We start from the raw sequence: 19421 nt of genomic DNA on the forward strand, positions 1-19421 counted from the left end.
AGAAAGTAGAGAAAATAATTGAAACAAACCTCTATATGGGACCAACTTGTTAGAAAGATTCAAACCCTGAGATCATTTTTTAACTAAAGTTTGGTTTCTGACATTTTATCTTTTTATTTTTATATCTGTAGGGCGGTAAATAACGGCAAAATTAAACTAGTCGGCGGCGAAAAAAAAAAAGATTGGGACCGTCTGCTTTTATTTTGATTTACTACTAGTAACTTCATGGTTATTTATGTTTGGATGAAGAAAAAAGATAAATCCACAAGTTATTTATGGAAGGTTGAAGATTATAAATGTCAAACATTTTATTTAATAGTATTTATTGAAGTTGTTTCTTTCCTTTATACATAATTCAGCCTTAGACCAATCTTTATTTAAATTCCCCCCCACTGTGACTCAAATGTTTGGATTAATAATTGAATTAACAAAAAATAGTTGGAGCTCCATCTGTTTGAAATGATCTCGGCGCCAGTGGCACCCAGCAGAGACACATTCTATTCATGGACTTCAAAAATATTCTAACCAACAATCCACAAAACGGACTAAATGTTTGATGTTTCTATTAAATAGTGAGAACATTTCAGAGAGCGACGTCCATGACTCACTACGATAAATGAATCATTGGCTCGACATATGTTGAGGAGCCATGGATCAATCCATGTTTCTAGATTCCCTGACTTGTGTTCCGTCACCACGAACACAATCACACAATGAATCAGCGAACACTTTAATCCAGAAGTTGAAAGCATCAAAGTGTGTTTAGCCCAGATTTCAACACCACGTCTGTTCAATCCTCTGAACGGCAGCGTTTTTTCTTAAGCATAACTTTGTCCAAAAAGACTTTTCTTATCCTCTTAACCACCTTCTCTCTGTCCCGACTCTTTTCTCACAGCAGCTTCCGCAACTCCTGCCTTTAATGCCTCACAAGCGTCGCGGCCAGTCAGGGCGGGTTGATCCCAAAAAAAAAGTTGCTCTTAAATGTTTGTCTTTGCCGCACCTCAAAAATCTTGGGGGTGACGTAACGTGCCCCACTTCTCTCTCAAGATGTGTTTCTCCATACGTGGTTACGGGCGAGTTTATTCACCAGACTCCTAATGGGATTAGGATTAAACTGGCATGCGAGGACGACGCCGGGAATTGTGTAATCAAAGTGCGTCTGGAGGCGGTGTGAGGAGTTACGTTTGATCGAACAAGTTGGGAGGATAGAAAAAAAGGAGGGGTGTCAGGGATGATGTGGGAGCCACTTATAGAGATGTTCAAGAGGCAGGACGCTCAATAGGAGACACAAGGCTTTAAGGAAGGTTTCTTACCTTCAGGAACTTGTATAAAAGGAAGGTAAACCAATTGGTCAGCATTTTCTCAGCCACGGACTCGGTTCTGGAAGAAACAGAAATGCATTTTTATCCTCTTTTAAAACTTGTTATTTGTCATTTATTGAATATATAACTTTCCAGGTGAAGTCTCTGAGGCTATCATAACGTTTTTTGACCTTTGTTTTCCACCTTATTAATGGACCCTTGATTTATTTACTCATACCAGTTTTGTATTCCTTGAGTAAATCGTTTTTTATTTAAGATATCGAATTGTTTTTTATTTTGTTTTGTCCATCTCACCATCCTCACCTAATATCACTTTTGTTTAACAATTTCCTCTCCCTTTGCGCTTGATGGATCTACTGACTCCTTCAAGAAACATCTTAAGATGTTTTTATTTGTTCAGGCTTATCCTTGATTTTCTGGAACTCCTGTTGTGTTATCAGTTTTATCTTGACCTTTAAAGTATATACTTTATTGAATATTGTTTTGATTGTTAAAGCGCTTTGTGACCCTGGTCTGGAAAAGCGCTATACAAATAAAAATTACTTATTTACTTACTTATCGATTTAGACTCAAATAATAAAATGGCAGATAACAGCAGATTATAATAGGTGGTTCTTCTTTAAGATAAGGTAAGTCATCTTAAAGAGACTCAAAGTAGAGTATCTAGTGAATCCTGTTGATCCATAAGGGTTCATAGAAGTTTCCACATGCACCCGGGCATCTTTATACTCGGCGGATACATGACAAAATGTTCTTTAATCAAAGTCAAAAACACGCATGTGGTCGTCGCTCAACGTTGATCAACGACTTGTAGCTAATGAGTGGAAAACAAAAAAGTCAGATTTATAATCCAGCGCAGGTCGATCAGTCTCATTAACTACCTCTTTCCAGGCCATTTGTCATCTTTTTATCGGCGTCTTTATTGTTCCCCGGGTCTTTACGGCTTTCATACTTCCACTATAACGCGCAGACTTCCCGTGAGTGATGCGTCTTCCCTCACCTCCTGAGCAGCAGTTTGGGATGGTTCTTGCTCTCCAGATTTCTGTCTATCAGGTCGGACAGGAGCTGTTTAAGGACCCCCGTCGCATATTCCATCTCCCCCTGCAGAGCCGTCATGATCAAAGACGCCACGTTGCCGCGGTCTCGCATGGAAAACGACCTAAGAACACGTTTGGAAGACGCTCGTTCAGTCAAGAATGCGTCGTTCTCAGATCCATCATCATAAAGCATCAAGTCAAAGAAAAGGGGAAAAAAAAAGCCGCACACTTTATACAAACCTTTGTGCTTCCAGGGTCCTTATGAAGGTCAGCAGGAAGTGTTTCTTAGTCAGCAACTGACCGAACAATGTCAGCGCCTTCTCCACGTTAGCCTGGACCTACATGGAGACGTAATACAGAGAGTTTACACTTAAAGGAATGTGTTGTTATGGATTAATGGATTAACTTGGACCTTTAGTTTGATACTGTTCACTAATGATAGTGTTGCTCTTGTTGTTGCTTGTTTCACTGACAGAGAGAAAGTCATGTAGACAGACAGAGATGCAAACAGACAGACATGTAGACAGACAGAGATGCAAACAGACAGACATGTAGACAGACAGACAGAGATGCAAACAGACAGACAGACAGACAGACGGACACAGACATACATGGAGACAGACAGACATCTAAACAGACAGACATGTAGACATGCAAACAGACAAACAGACAGACAGACGGACACAGACATACATGGAGACAGACAGACATCTAAACAGACAGACATGTAGACAGACAGACATGCAAACAGACAGAAAGCCATCTAGACAGAAATGCAGACAGATAGACACAGACAGACAGACATCTAGACAGATAGACATATAGACAGATAGACACAGACATCTAGACATGTAGACATGTAGACACAGACAGACAGACATCTAGAAAGACAGACATATAGACATGTAGACAAATAGACAGATAGATATTTAGACGGATAGACACAGACAGACAGACATCTAAACAGACATACATCTAGACAGACAGACATGTAGACAGATAGACATGTAGACAGACACAGGCAGACAGACATCTAGACAGAAGGACATGTAGACAGACAGACAGATAGACATGTAGACAGATAGACACAGGCATACAGACATGTAGACAGACAGATAGACATGTAGACAGAAAGACAGATAGACATTTAGACAGATAGACACAGACAGACAGACATCTAGACATACATACATCTAGACACACAGACATGTAGACGGATAGACATGTAGACATACATCTAGACACACAGACATGTAGACAGATAGACATGTAGACAGACACAGGCAGACAGACATCAAGACAGACACACATCTAGACAGAGAGACATGAAGAAAGATATACATGTAAAAAGGCAGACATGTAGACAGACGAACACACAAACAGACAGACATGTAAACAGACACATCCCATTGAACTTGAACACTGAATATCTCCAGCTCTGACTCGTGCTAATAAAGTGTCTGTTGTCTGCACGTGTTAGATCAGATTCTTAAGCTCTCTAGAGTAGGACAGGTGTGTGTGTGTGTGTGTGTGTGTGTCCTTCTATGACCATGCTGACTTCAGAGTCACAGAGCAATAAATCTTGCGACATTACTTTACACAGACCATTGGATTACGGCGGCAGGTCTTGAGGGAAATACTGAGGAAGTTGTTTTTGTGTCCATTGTATTATGAGTTTGCTTTAGATACTGTCGGGTTTATGAGCGTCTGACTCACGAAACGATCCATGAGACACAGTGATACACTTCGAATGATTTCAAATGTTTTCTTTTACATCCGTTTCTGTCATGTTCCAGTGAGTACCGTGGATAAATATTGAAGCGCAATAACATTAAATATAAACGGATTCCAGATGAATTCAAGACGAGTTATAACATATTCATTTATTCGCCAGCGGTGAGTCAAAATATATTTAATTTTTCATTGACTTTTTCGCACGTCAGATTCATTCTTTACCACCCTGCGATAGACACAAGGCTTTTCTTTTGAAACTATCAAGAAAACAATCCTCAATTTTAAAGAGAACATGATAGATTGTTATCTATTTGAAGATCAAGATCCTAATCTTCAAAATATAAAAATAAACAATGTTTTTTAATGGCAAAAAAACCAAAATACTACATTATCCACTGATCTGCATTAAAACAATAAGTGTTAGTTTATTAGTACGATCAATTAATTGATTATTGGTTTGTTAGTCTGTGTCAGTTTAAGTTTTAGATGTCGGTGTACTGACCCGTACCTCCATCTCCTTGAGCACAGGGTGGTCCTCGATACCGGGAAACAGGACCCTCATGGCATACGTCCGATATTCCAGGAAAGGAATTCCAGCTCCATCCAGCTCCTGCGTCAGCTCATGGATGTCGGTCTGGAGCTCCGCGAAAGCTGTGAGACATGTTACGTTAGACGAGTGAGTCGACCTTTTTTACACACTATAATCAAACAAAATATACTTTTAATTAATTAATAAAAGGGCATTTCATATTTTCTTTTAGATATATACTAATAGATATTATTTTAAATATGTTTAACATAAGATAAGTAACAGATTATCACCGTCAACAACTATGCAAACAAAACTAAAAACCATAAAAGTGACATTATTACTCAGAAAGTTTGGTAAATATTATTTTGTTTGCCAGCGACATGGATGGCTCAAAGAATTTGGCCACTACCGATCTAAAGGTACATCTATTCGGAGAAATATATTAAGTAAAGTAACTAAGTAAGTAAAGATTATTTGTAAAGCGACAAAAACAATACACAGTTAAAATATATACTTTAAAAGGCCAAGACACATAAGACAAACAAAGGAGATCCTGATAGAAACTGGCAGCGAGTGAGAGTTTTAAGGATCGGGGGATGTGAGTTCTTCTACTAGAGCGGCTCAGAATTCTCGTTTTGTATTCACTGCAGGCGAGACATATCCTTGGACACGAAAATAAACTGTTACAATAGTCTAAATGAGAAGACAAAAACGCATGGATTAAAAGCTCCAGATCATGTTGTAACATCATTTTCCTGAGTTTAGAGATTTTTCTCAGTTAAAGGAAACAAATACAACACCCAGGTTTCTCAGGCTCAGTTTGACAGACTGACCTAAGCCACCCAAGTACTGACTCAACCCTGGAACCCTTATCATCATCACAATAACCAGAGTTTCAGTTTTGTCCATATTTAGCAGCAAAGAGTATTAAAACGTATAAAAATAAAGTTTAATTTTAGAGGTAATATCCAGACATTTTCCATGTTTACTTGATAATAACCACCTGAGTTATTACATCAAGAACGATGACATTTAAAAAATGCTTTAATTTCAAAGAGAAACAGTGGAAAGAGTAAAAGTAAAAACAACACAAACTGCCGCAGTGATGTCAACAATGCTCAAATTAAAAACAAATTAATGCAAATTTTCCCTTCTTTGTGCCCCCGTTTCTTTTCTTTTTTTTTGTATTATCCCTCCACAAAAGCTGCGCCACACTGAGGAAAAACAGAAATACCTGCTGGAGGGTGAGGAAAAGTAAAAAGACAGAAAAAAAAAACACAATTCCTGGAAAGAGAGTCAATTAATTGCATGAGTGAATAATTATTAAGAAAAGTGTGAATGAGTTTTCATGCATAATTTCCACCAGCTGTGTTGGTTCCACAAGAGAGACGGAGAAAATGATGAAAGAAGAATCGGGGAACGAGGGAATTAAAATAGAGTCTGAAGACGCGACGAGGTTTACAATGAAGTGGAGACACACTGAGAGAATGTCCAATTTCAAGCTAATCCGATAAATAAGTTTCGTTATTTTAACCGCATTCATCGACGATCCCTGGCTAGTGATTCTAATAAGCTAACAGGGATCCCGTCAGAAGTGCTCGGGCGTGATGGAGGTCCACGTCCTTCGCCTCCGCCCCTCGCACCTCCTTTAACTTCCACAATAACAGCGTGCCGCCTCCTTCATCTGCTCCTCCGCCCACACACACTTCCACGTCTCCGGAGGCAGCAGGAGAGGCAGCAGGGCGAGGCGGGACGAGAGGTTCTTACTTTCCTTACCTGCTCGACGTGCCAGCAGTGGAAGGTCGGGTTAGTTCAGTGAGAAAATGTGGAAAAACCTCCCTTCAGAAATAGAATAAAATAAATATATTCATTTAATTACAATAGGAAGTCGAATATATCAGGAGTCTCTATCCTTTTTTCTTTTTTTTTTTGCACCGTGGACTAGTTTAAAGTTATCTTCAGTGACCAAACTACAGTTAAAAACAGTTTAAAAAAGTTTGTTTTTCACTCATTTCCAAAAGTTTAAAGGTTTATTTTTAGAGTGAACTTGACTCAAACAATCTTCTCGATGAGTCAAGAGGCTAATATTCTTCTTCTTCTTATCAATAAAACATTTCTCACACATAAATAATAAAAAAAACAGAAATTATATGAATTGTTTTTGCTTTTTAATCACTTATAAAAGGTCACTCTTATATCAATGACCTTTAATTCTTTGGAATTTCAAGACAAAATGGCTGACTGAGTGTGTTTATGGGTTATAAACAAATCCAACATAGTCTTATTTAATGGCAATAACCACCATAACCACGTCCACTCTGCCTTGATTGGTCAAACATCTAGGTTTGTCACCGCGCATCATCAATCCCGGAAGTTCTCCACCTCCAAGGGACTCATTGTACAAACAAAGCGGGTGTGATTACAGCTGGCTGGAGGAGGAGTAAAGACATTATTACATCATAATGGACTCTGCTCTCGTAACCTCTTGTTCGCCGAGATTTCAGTCAGGGGGAGAAGTTCCATAAGTTCCAAACATGGTCATGATGAGGGACTTTCTGCATCTTGGAGAGGAAGACCTCAACGTTTGAAACATGTAAGTGAGTCAGGTGAGTGGGGTTTTTAAATAAGTTGCTCTCTAAATAGAGCAGGGGTCACTAATAGGGGGTTAAGTCCACTCTAAAGTCTAGGAAGGGTGACGCTTGTATCAGACTAAACATTAAGAAATTGACTAAAACAGTTACAAGAACTGAAGTGTTATGAGAAAAAGGTGTTAAAGATGTTGGTAAAGGGTAAAAGAAGAAGAAGAAAACCTTGAATGTTTATGTTTTTTAGAATCTAAATCAAACTGTAGCTCACCTTCTTTACACTCCAGGGCCACTCTGGACTCCAGGTTGTCCATCTGAAGCTGAAGACGTTTCAGGGTGCGGTCGGCGTCCCTGGACTTCCTCTTGTAGGCGATGAGCACGCCGATGATGACCAGCATGAGCATCCCGCCTCCTCCGCCGATGCCGATGATGGCCGGGAGCGTGAGCAGGCTGTCGGAGTAGATGTGGAGAGTACCCGGAGAGTACTCGAAGCCACCGACGCGAACCTGAGTATGAACAAGAATATGATTTTAAATGATGGCAGAAGAGAAATGATACGTCCAGTTCAAAGGTCAAGAATTTCTGTGGGATGATGACGTCACTCTTGTCCGCACAGGGATTATATTTTTTATTTTTTGAACAGCATCAGACCTCGCAGTGAGGCAACGACTTGACAGCAGCGAACCAACCATTTCTGAAGGTTTCTCGCCGCCTCGGGGTAAACATCTTCACAGTGTGATAAAGGAGATCATGCAGGATCACAAGCTCAGTCGGGCTCAAGATTCCTACCATTAAAGTGCAAACTCTCAATCTTCCCTCGTTGAACTATTCATATTGAAAATATACTAAATATTTTAATAGTGAACATGTGACAATACTTTCACAGTATAGACAGTAACAGTATCGACAATGACACTTGAACGTTTATACCAGGTCCAAACAAGAGATACAGACGATGTAATCGTATCAATATATGACAGCACTGTATCACTAAATATATTTCTTTATTATTTTGGCTTTGACTCATATATATTTTTTTATTACTATAATTTTTAATGGTTTACAGTACAAGTGTGTTTAAAATATTATAATTAAAAATAATTTAATGAACAATTAATTATTCACCGTGTTTGTTCATTTTGGTGTTGCAATAAAACCTCCGGCCACTAGATGGAAGCAGTCATGATCACAGCACTGTATCTTTTTTTTTTAAAGAAAATTTGAAAATTATTTATTTGGCTTCGATACACATTTGAACTTTTACCATATTTCTTTAATGGTTTACAGTAATTGTGGGTTTAAAAAGAAATAATACAATTTTTGAAATGAACAATAAACATGCAAATATTTACAGCGTTTGTTCATTTTTGTGTTGCGACTTCTGGCCACCACGCAGTCATATTGTCCTCCAAAGCTTAAGGAACAATACAATCAAATAAGATCTCAGCAATGACAGAGGATGAGAGGATACAGTTGACTCCAGCAGCTTTTTAAAGCCGATATTTGGACATATTTTGGTTTCAAAACAGATGAAAGCAGTTACGACGTCATCAAGAGTCATGTGGTCTGTAAATTAATTGTACAAAGTCAAGTACACGACAATACTACAAATATATCCTTGTACACTACTACAGTATCAGAATATATCATTATATATATAATACCGCTTCTCATGTGAATAATATATCATATGTATAGTATAGCCAGATTCTTGCCAATGCACACCGCGAGTCCAAAGCAGAAGTCGAACAAAACTAACGTTGGACTCTCTCCTAAATAAAACAAGTCATAAAAGTTCAACTCAGACACGGGAGAAGCATTTAGACGTGGTAATCAGCATTATTCAACCTCACCACAGGTGGTGTCATCATTTTGAACCACTTAAAGTCACCATACTTTTTGATTGTTGTTGGACCTGCTACATTTCCATAAGCACGCTGTCAGGCAATCATAAACACTCTCACGGCAAATCAGACGAATCCAGCATGGCGGGGGGGGGGGGTCGAGACATCAAGATGATTAGACACGTCGAAGTTTCAAGTGCACGTCCACGTTAATAATATCAAAGGCTGACGTGGAATCACCGGAAGCTGCTAAGTCAACGTCAAAGTAGTCGCTGCACGTTAATTGGATTTGACTGGACATAATGATAATCTAAAGTGGGTTTCAAAGTAATTCAAGTATCATATCACTTCAATTGATTCATATAAAGATACGTGGAATCCTCGTCTAGAGATCATGACGGTTTAGACACGACCCCTGAAACAACATACTCTGAAACTTTGAATCCTCTTTTCATCGCTACATCCTGCGAGGGAACCATCTCCATGGTGACGACATTCTGTCACAGCGGCGAGAGCCATCGAAACAGTTTTGACAGGGTGGCGATTCAAGCTCTCGAGCCTTTCAGAAAATGTTCTTTCTGCGGTCAATGTGGCTGAGATGGCATATTCTCCGAAAACACTCCGAGTCGGAGAAGCGTGTCAAGTCATTTCAAGTTTTGATGTCGAGTTTTTCGTCTGTTGGGCTAATATTGCGAGTTAAAAATGAGTCCCAGTGATCAACGTTGCACTGAGGATGGATAATTATTTGATATCTATTCTTTAGAAGCTTTATAACTAGTGATTTCCCCGATTCCTATCCAGTAGAACATCAAGAGATAAAAACCTTTTAGCAAAGTGGTTCGGCTGAGATAATTGGAGGGAAGAGAAGAATTCAGTTTATATATTATATGATATAAATATAAAATATTATAATAAAAAACATAATTCTGAAAGTAAGAACCAGAATTTTAAAATGGATCCTGAAAGAAACTGGTAGCCATTGAAGAGTTTTAAGGATCGGAGAAATGTGAGTTCTTCTACTAGAGCGGCTCAGAATTCTCGATGCAGAATTTTGACCAAATAAGACCAAAGGACCAACAGCCCTGCCATGGAAGTTTCTAAAATTAAAGTACGGCTTTACAGCCATGTTTAAAAAATTTCACAATTGCCCGAAATGCTTAACGAATAATACAAATTAAAAAGTGAATTAAAGTAAAGAAATATATCTTAAATATATCTTAAATATGTATTTATATATTAATAAGAATTTGATGTGTTTTGCTAATGGGGTCCATGGCCATAGGTGTAGGTTTGGAAACCCTTTAAGTAATTTGCGACCGAAGAAAAATGCTAGGAAGTACGAGTCTGATCTTTAAATTGAATTTCTTTAACTCACTTTATCACAATTTTCTCTGTCCCGTCTCATTTAATCCATAAATTCATAATCTACGACATTTACTTTAACCTCATTGCAAGTCTTTGTAATAGTTTTGACACCCATACTTTCTGTTTCTTATCTTATCTTGATCACTGGCATCTTTATAGGTCAACCAGATTAACATTAATTTACTCTAATTTTGAAACAACCATCGGCCACGTAGAATGACTTGGTGGGCCATGTTTGACCCCAAGGCCTTGAGTTAGAAAAGTGTAATTTACATGTTCTACCTCCGAGCAAAAACTTCTAAACCGCAAATGTTGCTTATAAAGCATCGTTCCATAAATTCAAGGGTGTTAACGTCCACAACCTTAAGTAAATGAGAGCACGAGTCCAGAGGGAACGAGAGCCTCGCATGACTTCGGTGCCGCGTGAGGAAAATTAAGCGGCTTGTGACACATTTTTTAAGTCTGGCGTCTATTTTTGAGCCTCTGAAGGACTTGTAGAGGAACATTTCAGAGCTGAAGGCCAAAAAGAAGTTTTTCCCGAAAAAAAAAAATGGAGCCGCCAACACGGGGCAGGACGACACATTTAGAAGTCGTCAAGTGTAAACACCATGAAACACACCGAAATGTTTGGACACCCGTCGGGGTCCCCTCTATGTAGGTCATGTACACAGGGAACAATGTTACAGCTGAGTCCTTCTCCACAGCTTCCACGCTCGCACACACTCAACCGATGAACACAACACGCACAACAGAAGCGATATGAACAGACAGCTCAGTTGGTTTTTTTTTTTGTTGGCCTGTAACAAAACGCCACCCCCTGCCAACACATTCAATCGCCATGGTATTCAACATGACATCTCATCGTCGGGAGGAAAAAAAAAAATTGCAAGAGAGTTCCAACTTAGAGCCGACCGGCGCTCTAGAGAAGCTTCACAGTGAATTACACGGATCCGCCGTCACCGGCTTTCCAGGTTTATGGGCTGTACGGGAGCTCGGCGGCAGGTATCTGTCGTTAAGATGTAATAAAAGGATGTTGGTGATAAGTTCAACTGAGGTGTGACGGGGGAAGAGGCTGGATGGTGGGCGTGTGCTCATACAGGGAACATCTATAAATACAGGGTGGCCTCATTTTCGGACGCCAAAGACGTTGGCGATGTCTAGAAACAGATTAATATTTGACGTTTTATTTCAGGTTGAGCCGTTCAATAAGGAATATGTTGGCACACATTCATCGAAGACGGTGTATTTAATGCATAATTGTGGGGCTTAAGGATCTGGTTGACTATCTTCAACATCAGGAGAAAAGGAAGTCCGTGAGGAGAACAAGTTTGGAAACCCAAATTCCTCGAATGACAGATTGGAGTATTTTAAGAAAAATGATTGAGAGATTAAGAACAACCATCTGCACTTCGTTCAGCCTTTGCAAAAACATCAAGAATTCTGTGTTGAAATGATACTGTGAAAAGAAATAAATAATAATAAATAGGTTAGGTTAGGTAGAACTTTATTGATCCCTCAGGAGGTCTCCTTCGGCAAATAGTTTTTTTTCCAATTAGCCACAGCAATACAGCAATTTTTCATAAAAAAAATAAAATAACTAAAAATAACTAAAAATAAAATAAGAACAAGAACAAAGAGAAATAAAGGGAAATAACAAGATGATAGCATATGCTATAAGAATAATATCTAATGTAAGAATAAATCTAACATCAATAAATATTAACTAGATACGTTAATTGTGTATGTTCTTCAATTTTAAAGTGACTACCTTGGTGGAACTATTTTTCACAGTTTCTGGGATCAGGGGGACATTTTTGATGTGCACACAGACAGACAGAGCATGCAGAAGCTCAAGTTTTGCAAGCTGTATTTTTCTTGTCAATATTGCTGGTGATACAAAGTTTCTAAAGTCGTTTTTTTGTAAGGTGAAGGTTTTTTTTTCAATAAATTAGTATCTTTGTAATTGTTTGAAGAATATCTTTGTTTATATGACCTTTATTTTATTTTTGAATACAGTTTTCACGGCTAAATAAACGTCCGTATTCAAAAAAAACATTGGTTCGTCATTTCGAAGTCGAGGGACGTCACAGCTTCAAAAACTTGAAGAACTTTAAGACGTTTAAACGGTTCATACTCCAAGTCGTAAAACGACTTCTCTTTGGGAGTGAAGTGGGCGTGGCTCAACCTGAACAAGGAATAAACATTTAAAATCTTGATATTTTTCTATACATTCTCTGAAAATATAAGATTATGTCAACAATAATTATTGGCATTTTGATTCATATTTACTAAGATAAGTAAATACAAAGGTGAAGTGTTGCCTAGTTTGACCCCTGAATACGAAAACTGAAGGAACCTCATGGTAATTTTGGAGTTAATCTCTGAATTGGTAAGAAAAAAACCAGAGACATGGTTCTTAACTCTTCTGTGTGGAACGTTGGGAAATATCGGACACACAAAGTAGCGGCGCTTCCACACCGTCGGGACACGGCAGTTTACGATCAGCCATGAAATTTGACGGCAAAAATGCGGCAAAGCTCTTTGAAAATGTGAGAATGACTTTGATAAAGTGTTGGGATTAGCGGAGAAAATTTGCACATCAGAAAGGTTTCTTACAGAGTGATTATGGTTCCAGGATTAGGAGAGAGGAGATTACGGCTAGCGCCCTGTAGAAACAATCCCAGTAGACAACTTGGATGTTCTTGTGTGTCTGGAGGACAGAAAGTGAGAAGATTCACCCAAACATCAGCGACACTATTGTTGACTATCTATGTTGCAATGTCAAACCTTTTCCATTTACTAAACTTTATTAGTCGGCTTCATCAGGGGCTCCCAAACTTTACCAAGGCCCCCTCAAACACCATTAGCCTAAGACACCCTTTACAAAACACAGCAAATTCTTCAATTTATACAATTTAAAATGTACTTTTAGAGTGTTTTTCCTTACTTTTATACACTGTTCAACATTTATTATTCGTTAAGTATTTCTGTACGTCTCTAAAACCTTTCCATTTCCTGCTTACTAGCTACAAGCAACTTGGTAACAGGCGGAAACTGGTTGTCAAAGAAAGAAAGTGAATCCCTACATTCCCTAGTGGTGTGTTTAGGTACAATCGGAAACTTGAGAATCAGAAGATAAAAGTTTGTGTCACGTATGTTTGGGGGAAATGGTTGAAATTGTGTTTTTTTTTTAATATAACAAGCTTGTGGACATTTTGACTGCTTACGTTTAGTGGCCCGAGGTTAAATTGCAACACAAAAATGAACAAACGCTTTGAATATTTGCAGGTTAATTGTAAAATGGCTTTGCCACAGGTATTTATATAAAACTGCCAAACATTTTTTTAACAAAAAGTGTAAAAGCCAAGTCATTTTTTTTATTGTCCCTTTAACACGGTTGCATGGACTTAAAAGGAAGCAACAACCATTTTTCGGAAAAAATGACGCAGCAGCTGCAAATGCCTAAAAGAACGCCAAAAGCGTTGAAGGATATTTAGTTTAAAATCTTCTTTTCAATCAGAAAAACACGATAAGACTATCCACGCTATCATACCACCGATAATAAAGGACTTGCTCCGTGTTGGACTTTGCGAACGAGTGAGGACAAAAAGAAAAAAATCAGGGTAGGTCGAAAATCAGAGCAGTTCATGGTGGTCATTTTTAGCCCAAGAAGATCTCTGTGGGACCCCTGTAGCACCCGTGAGAGATCCAAGCGGACTCAAGTGCCCTTCATAGATAGAGATAACAAAACGTTGAAAAGTTTAAAAACTAAAAAAAGGGTGCAAGATGATGTCGCATCACATGAAATTCCTTCCGATATTCTGAGGCCCTTCAAGTACCTACTGGCCCCTTTGAAAACCACTGCTAGTTTAGATGAGTAAGTAAGTAAGTAATTTTTATTTATATAGCGCTTTTCCAGACCAGGGTCACAAAGCGCTTAAACAAACAAAACAATACTCAAAAAAGTATATACACTTTAAAGATCAAGATAATACTGAGAACAACACAGGAGTTCCAGAAAATCAAGGAAAAGCCTGAACAAATAGAAACGTCTTAAGATGTTTCTTGAAGGAGTCAGTAGATCCATCAAGTCAAAGAGAGAGGAAGATCGTTCCAAAGCTTAGGAGCAGCAGCCTGAAAAGATTTCTCTCCTCTGGTCCTAAGTCATGTGCGTGGAACCATAAGTAAATTCTGATCCACAGACCTCAGAGCCCGAGCTGGGGTGTAAGGCTGGATCAGATCAGTGATGTAAGGAGGAGCCTGACAATGAATAGATCTGAAAGTAAGAACCAGAATTTTAAAGTTGATCCTGAAAGAAACTGGAAGCCAGTGAAGAGTTTTAAGGATGAGGTTAGCGGTTATGCGACACTGGTGGCTAATGTTGCCAGATTGGGTGTTTTTACGCAATACAGTAAGCACTGTTTTACAGTATTTTTTAGTGTGTTTTCGCCACTTTATTTGCCTGCAATGCTTGGTAAAAGAACTGGAAAACCTACTGAACGAAGACAGACCTAAGTAAGTGTGAAGATCACAGACTTCAGATTGTGTTGACAGCAACGCACACTACACTACATTCTGATCACATTCCACCAAAATATGAACTAGTTCAGGAACTTTTGCCCAGTCAACGAAGTCCAGGCACATCACCGTATGTACCCTCATAGTGACACATCTTACCCCGACTCAACCAGAACTCAAACCGCAATTTTCGTGAATCATTCTAAGTGAAGACCGAAAAAAAACTGTCGCCCTCTCGGTTCCACAGGCAAGTCGGTGGTCCTCAAAGTTCAACGTGGTAATTAGAACAAACATTTAATAGCAGCCTTGGTGTTCCCACTCACTGACGGCCTTCATCCGTCAGCGGGAAAACTGTTTATAAATGACAGTTAGAAGGCAGCGACAAGGTCGCCCTGACATGATGGGACGGCACCATCCGACTGGAAACTGTTTTTTCTCATCACCATTAACATAAACGTCGTCAGTCTTTCCTGATCCTTGTCCGGCATCATATATGGGAGTAGCCGTCCGTAAAGGTACGACAATAATCTGCAGTAAAACTTGTTGGGGGAAGAAAAAAAGTCAAATAAGTGGAGCTGACCGTGACTTTGTGTTGTCCTGTGAGGTTGGGCCACTCACACAGCAGCTGGCTCTCAGACAGCGTAAGGACACACGGAGTATCACCGATCAGCACCGTGTAGTTCAGGCGACTGTTGCCCGGCGCTGCTGGGATCAGGTTACGACCCTGAGTACGGAACAGAGAGGGAACAACATGAGAATCGAGGTGGTTTTAATTAATAGATGCACCGAAATAGACTCTCCCGAGTCCGGAAGGGACGGAAGACGACGACGACGGACCGAGCTCTCCAGGCGCCTCAATAATGGATATTTGTTCTGGTGTCATGTAAGTCCATACAAAGTTTCATCGGATTAGTGTACGGTTTAATTGAACATTTTAAATGTTGAAACTTTATATGATTAAAAAAAAAATCAATCAATTTTCTTTTAAATTAATTTAAACAGTTTCTGTATTGACATTCATTTTAAATTATTTGATTTTGTTTTAATTTAATAATTTAATTCAATATTTATATATTTAAATGTTGAATTTGTTTCGTTTTTTTTTAATAATTGGTGTGAAGAACTAAAAACATTTTAAAATTAGTATTTTTTTTCACACATTGTTTGATATTCTTATTCCAATACATTTTCGAAATTCAATATTGTAAAATTCAAAGCTTTTTAAATTCAATATAATAATGTTGATATAATAGTGATTATATTTGTATATGTAACTCAAAAGGCCATGGAAATGTTGCTATAATAGTCTTAACATTTTTTAAATAAACAAAAAAATAATTAAATTATTTTTTAAGCCATATTGAAAGGTTGAATGTGTTTTTTTATTTTTATATAATTTTGTATACCGGTATTTAATTTTTAGTAAAAATGAATTCAACCTTGTTATTTCAATTTTTAAAAATTGAATTATTACAAGAAAAATAATGTAATTCTGTTAAAATATATATATATTTCATTTTAAAGCCTATGGAAATGTCTAAACACCTTAAAACACAAAAAGTTTGGACAACACAACATTGTTTCAAATTAAAAAATATAAAATATATTGATTCTTTTTTTTAAATTGTTGATACTAGAATATCAAACTATACATGTAAAAAATACATTTGTGTACTTTAACACTATATGTGTAAAAATAAAAACTAACACATTAAACTATTGAATTAAATTGTTTAAAAAGTATTTAAGTATTTGAATTAAATCATTGAATATTCTGATGTGTTGTTTTTTTAAACGTAACAAGCTTAAGGACTTGTGTACTACCATAGTACTATCAAGAGACGACTGTCTGTAAAGAGTAACTAAGAATGAAACAGAGAAGCAGCAGGAGGAGAGAATGTGGTGAGAACTGGTGATGAGAGGCGACCTGGTGAGTGGAGAGACAGAGAGAAGAAGAGAGAGAGAGGGAGAAAAAGGAGTGTTGGCAGCAGAGAGTGAAGGAAACACTAAGTGGGAAATAAAACGAGTGACACGGAGAGAAAATGAGAAAGAGGAGATTGCTGGCGTGTCTCCTGCTGGCTGATCAGTGGGAGACGGAGACAGACAATCCCGTGGTCTCTGTTGGACGCCACGCTGCCTTTCATTCACATGTACACAAATCCACCCGCACAACACACACACACACACACACACACACACACACACGTCTACGACGAACATCCAGTCGTGACCCGAACCCGCTCAACAAACCCTTCGTAGACCCACCTTGAGTATGAGCGGCGACGTGGGCTTGAGCTCCAGGATTCCCGAGGAGCTCAGGGGCTCGAACACCGGGTCGGGGTAGTAGCTGAAGGTCTCGTTCACCACCACCAGAGCGTTCACGTTGTCCATGTAGAAGCCGATCTCGTCCGGGCCGCTGCCGGACTCCGAGAAGTCCAGGTCCGAGTCGGCCACGGAGGGCGCCAGACACACCATGACGGAGTTGTTGTACACGGTGCAGTTCTGCAAGAATTAACCACAGTTCAGCAAATGTATGGAAGCGTTGAATTATTATATATCTATATTCTTTCTCTTTATTTCTTGTTCTTTCTCTTTATTTCTCTTTGTTCTTGTTTTAAGTTGATTATTTTTTATGAAAAATTTCTGTATTTGCTGTGGATAATTTGGAAAAAAAAAAACTATAAAGTTCTAAATAACCTAACCTATTTATTGGAATATTTAAAAAAAAAAGTTTGTACAGTGGAATTTTAAATTAGTTTTTTTAAATGATTAAATAAAAAATAAATAAAAAAACGAATATTGAAAAAAATGAATGCATTTTTTCATGTAAAGTTTGACGTTATTGTTCAAAATAATTATTCAAAACGAAAAGGTTCATAATTCAATCTTTTTAAATCCAATGTTTTCTCTTTGACCTCTTATACCAACATACTGAGATTAAAATGATACAAATCATAATTTATTTTGTATAGAAATATTTTAATGACTTATTGGCATGAGAATATCAAACTAAAAAAAACATTCTGACAATAGATTTTTTTTATTCAATTAAATTTATAAATAAAAATTCGACCTTTCAATTTACAAATTATAAGATTAATTTATTCAATACTCACAATATAAACCTTTTAAATAAGAATCTTATTAATTCAATTACTTAATAAAAACATGTTTAATGCTAATAAAAAAAACATTTCCAAAATCAATTCAACCATAAAATATTCTGATGACAGTTCCATAAAAATGCCATAACAATATTATGAGTTTATATTCGAAGTAAATGGAGTAAGTATTACTCACATGGAACGACTCCGCCTGTCCATACTTGGCCCTGATCTTAGGCTCTCTGATGGTTGCCAGGTTGGTTCCGCTCACAGTCAGCAAAGTTCCTCCACTGTGGGGAGACAAAAAGTTTTTAAACACAGTACTACATATTTAATTATACTGTGACAAGCTGGAGTCAGGAACTACTTGTTATTGTTCTCTCTGTGTTACAAACAGATTATTTAGTTTAACAACTGATAAACATCAACACAACTACAGAACTGTGAGGCACTAATTACAGCATCCACCGTAATTATGGTGCCGACAAAACAGTGAACTCCCATGATGCCTTTCTACACACTGCTCTATTTAGTGACGACTCATTGGTTACTATAATACCTTATTTAAATTCCATGTTGCTATATCAATATTGATTGACAGCGGAGTGATTAGTTGGCTGGGCGGCAAAGCAAAATGGGAGCTGCTCAGGTCACCACTACCAAGAGGGTTGTTGAGAAGGACCAGTTTCAGTTTACTACAAATATTACTTTGAAAATATCAATACAGCGATATAAAGTGAGAATTTGTTCCTCGATATTTATTTATCGTTATTTTATTTTATCTTTGCTCCTTTATGGTTATTAATAAAGTTCAATTAAGTGTTTTTGATATGAAATATCATTACCTTTTCTTACCATTACCATGCATATATTACAGGGGTTTTCATTTATGTGTTGCAATTAAACTACAGGCCACTAGATGGCAGCAGTCATTACGTCACCATAAAGTAAGTAATCAAGTTACCCAGTTACTGTCTGTGGACAAGAGGATACAGTCGACTCCAGCATCTTTTAAAGCTAATGTTTGGACAAATTTTGTTTAAAAAAAATGTATTTGGTGTAGAAATATTTAACTGAATTATTGGAATGAGAATATGAAACTTTAAGTAGTCGTTCAATTAAATCAACAATGAAATTCCACAAGATCCCTGCGATGACTGAGGACGAGAGGATACAGTGGACTCCAGCATCTTTTAAAGCTGATGTTTGGACAAATTTTGTTTAAAAAAAAAATTATTTGGTGTAGAAATATTTAACTGAATTATTGGAATGAGAATATGAAACTTTAAGTAGTCGTTCAATTAAATCAACAATGAAATTCCACAAGATCCCGGCGATGACTGAGGACGAGAGGATACAGTGGACTCTAGCATCTTTTAA

General features: G+C 37.8%; 1 protein-coding gene across 2 annotated transcripts in view; it reads right to left on the reverse strand.

The window, feature by feature from the left end:
- LOC148059524 (plexin-A1-like) overlaps positions 1-19421 on the reverse strand; it is a 179819-nt gene that overhangs the window by 15572 nt on the left and 144826 nt on the right. The window contains exons 17-24 of one of the 2 annotated variants that reach the window (XM_087781286.1): positions 18238-18331; positions 17203-17439; positions 15518-15661; positions 7482-7716; positions 4596-4744; positions 2600-2697; positions 2323-2481; positions 1314-1380 (exon numbers count right to left, since the gene is read on the reverse strand). In XM_087781286.1, coding sequence (XP_087637412.1) covers positions 1314-1380; positions 2323-2481; positions 2600-2697; positions 4596-4744; positions 7482-7716; positions 15518-15661; positions 17203-17439; positions 18238-18331 — 1183 coding nt within the window. The remainder of the gene's footprint in view (positions 1-1313; positions 1381-2322; positions 2482-2599; positions 2698-4595; positions 4745-7481; positions 7717-15517; positions 15662-17202; positions 17440-18237; positions 18332-19421) is intronic. The other variant, XM_087781287.1, reaches the window with a different exon arrangement.

The sequence above is a fragment of the Callionymus lyra genome, chromosome 19, assembly GCF_982586985.1.
Source record: "Callionymus lyra chromosome 19, fCalLyr1.hap1.1, whole genome shotgun sequence".
NCBI lineage: Eukaryota > Metazoa > Chordata > Actinopteri > Syngnathiformes > Callionymidae > Callionymus > Callionymus lyra.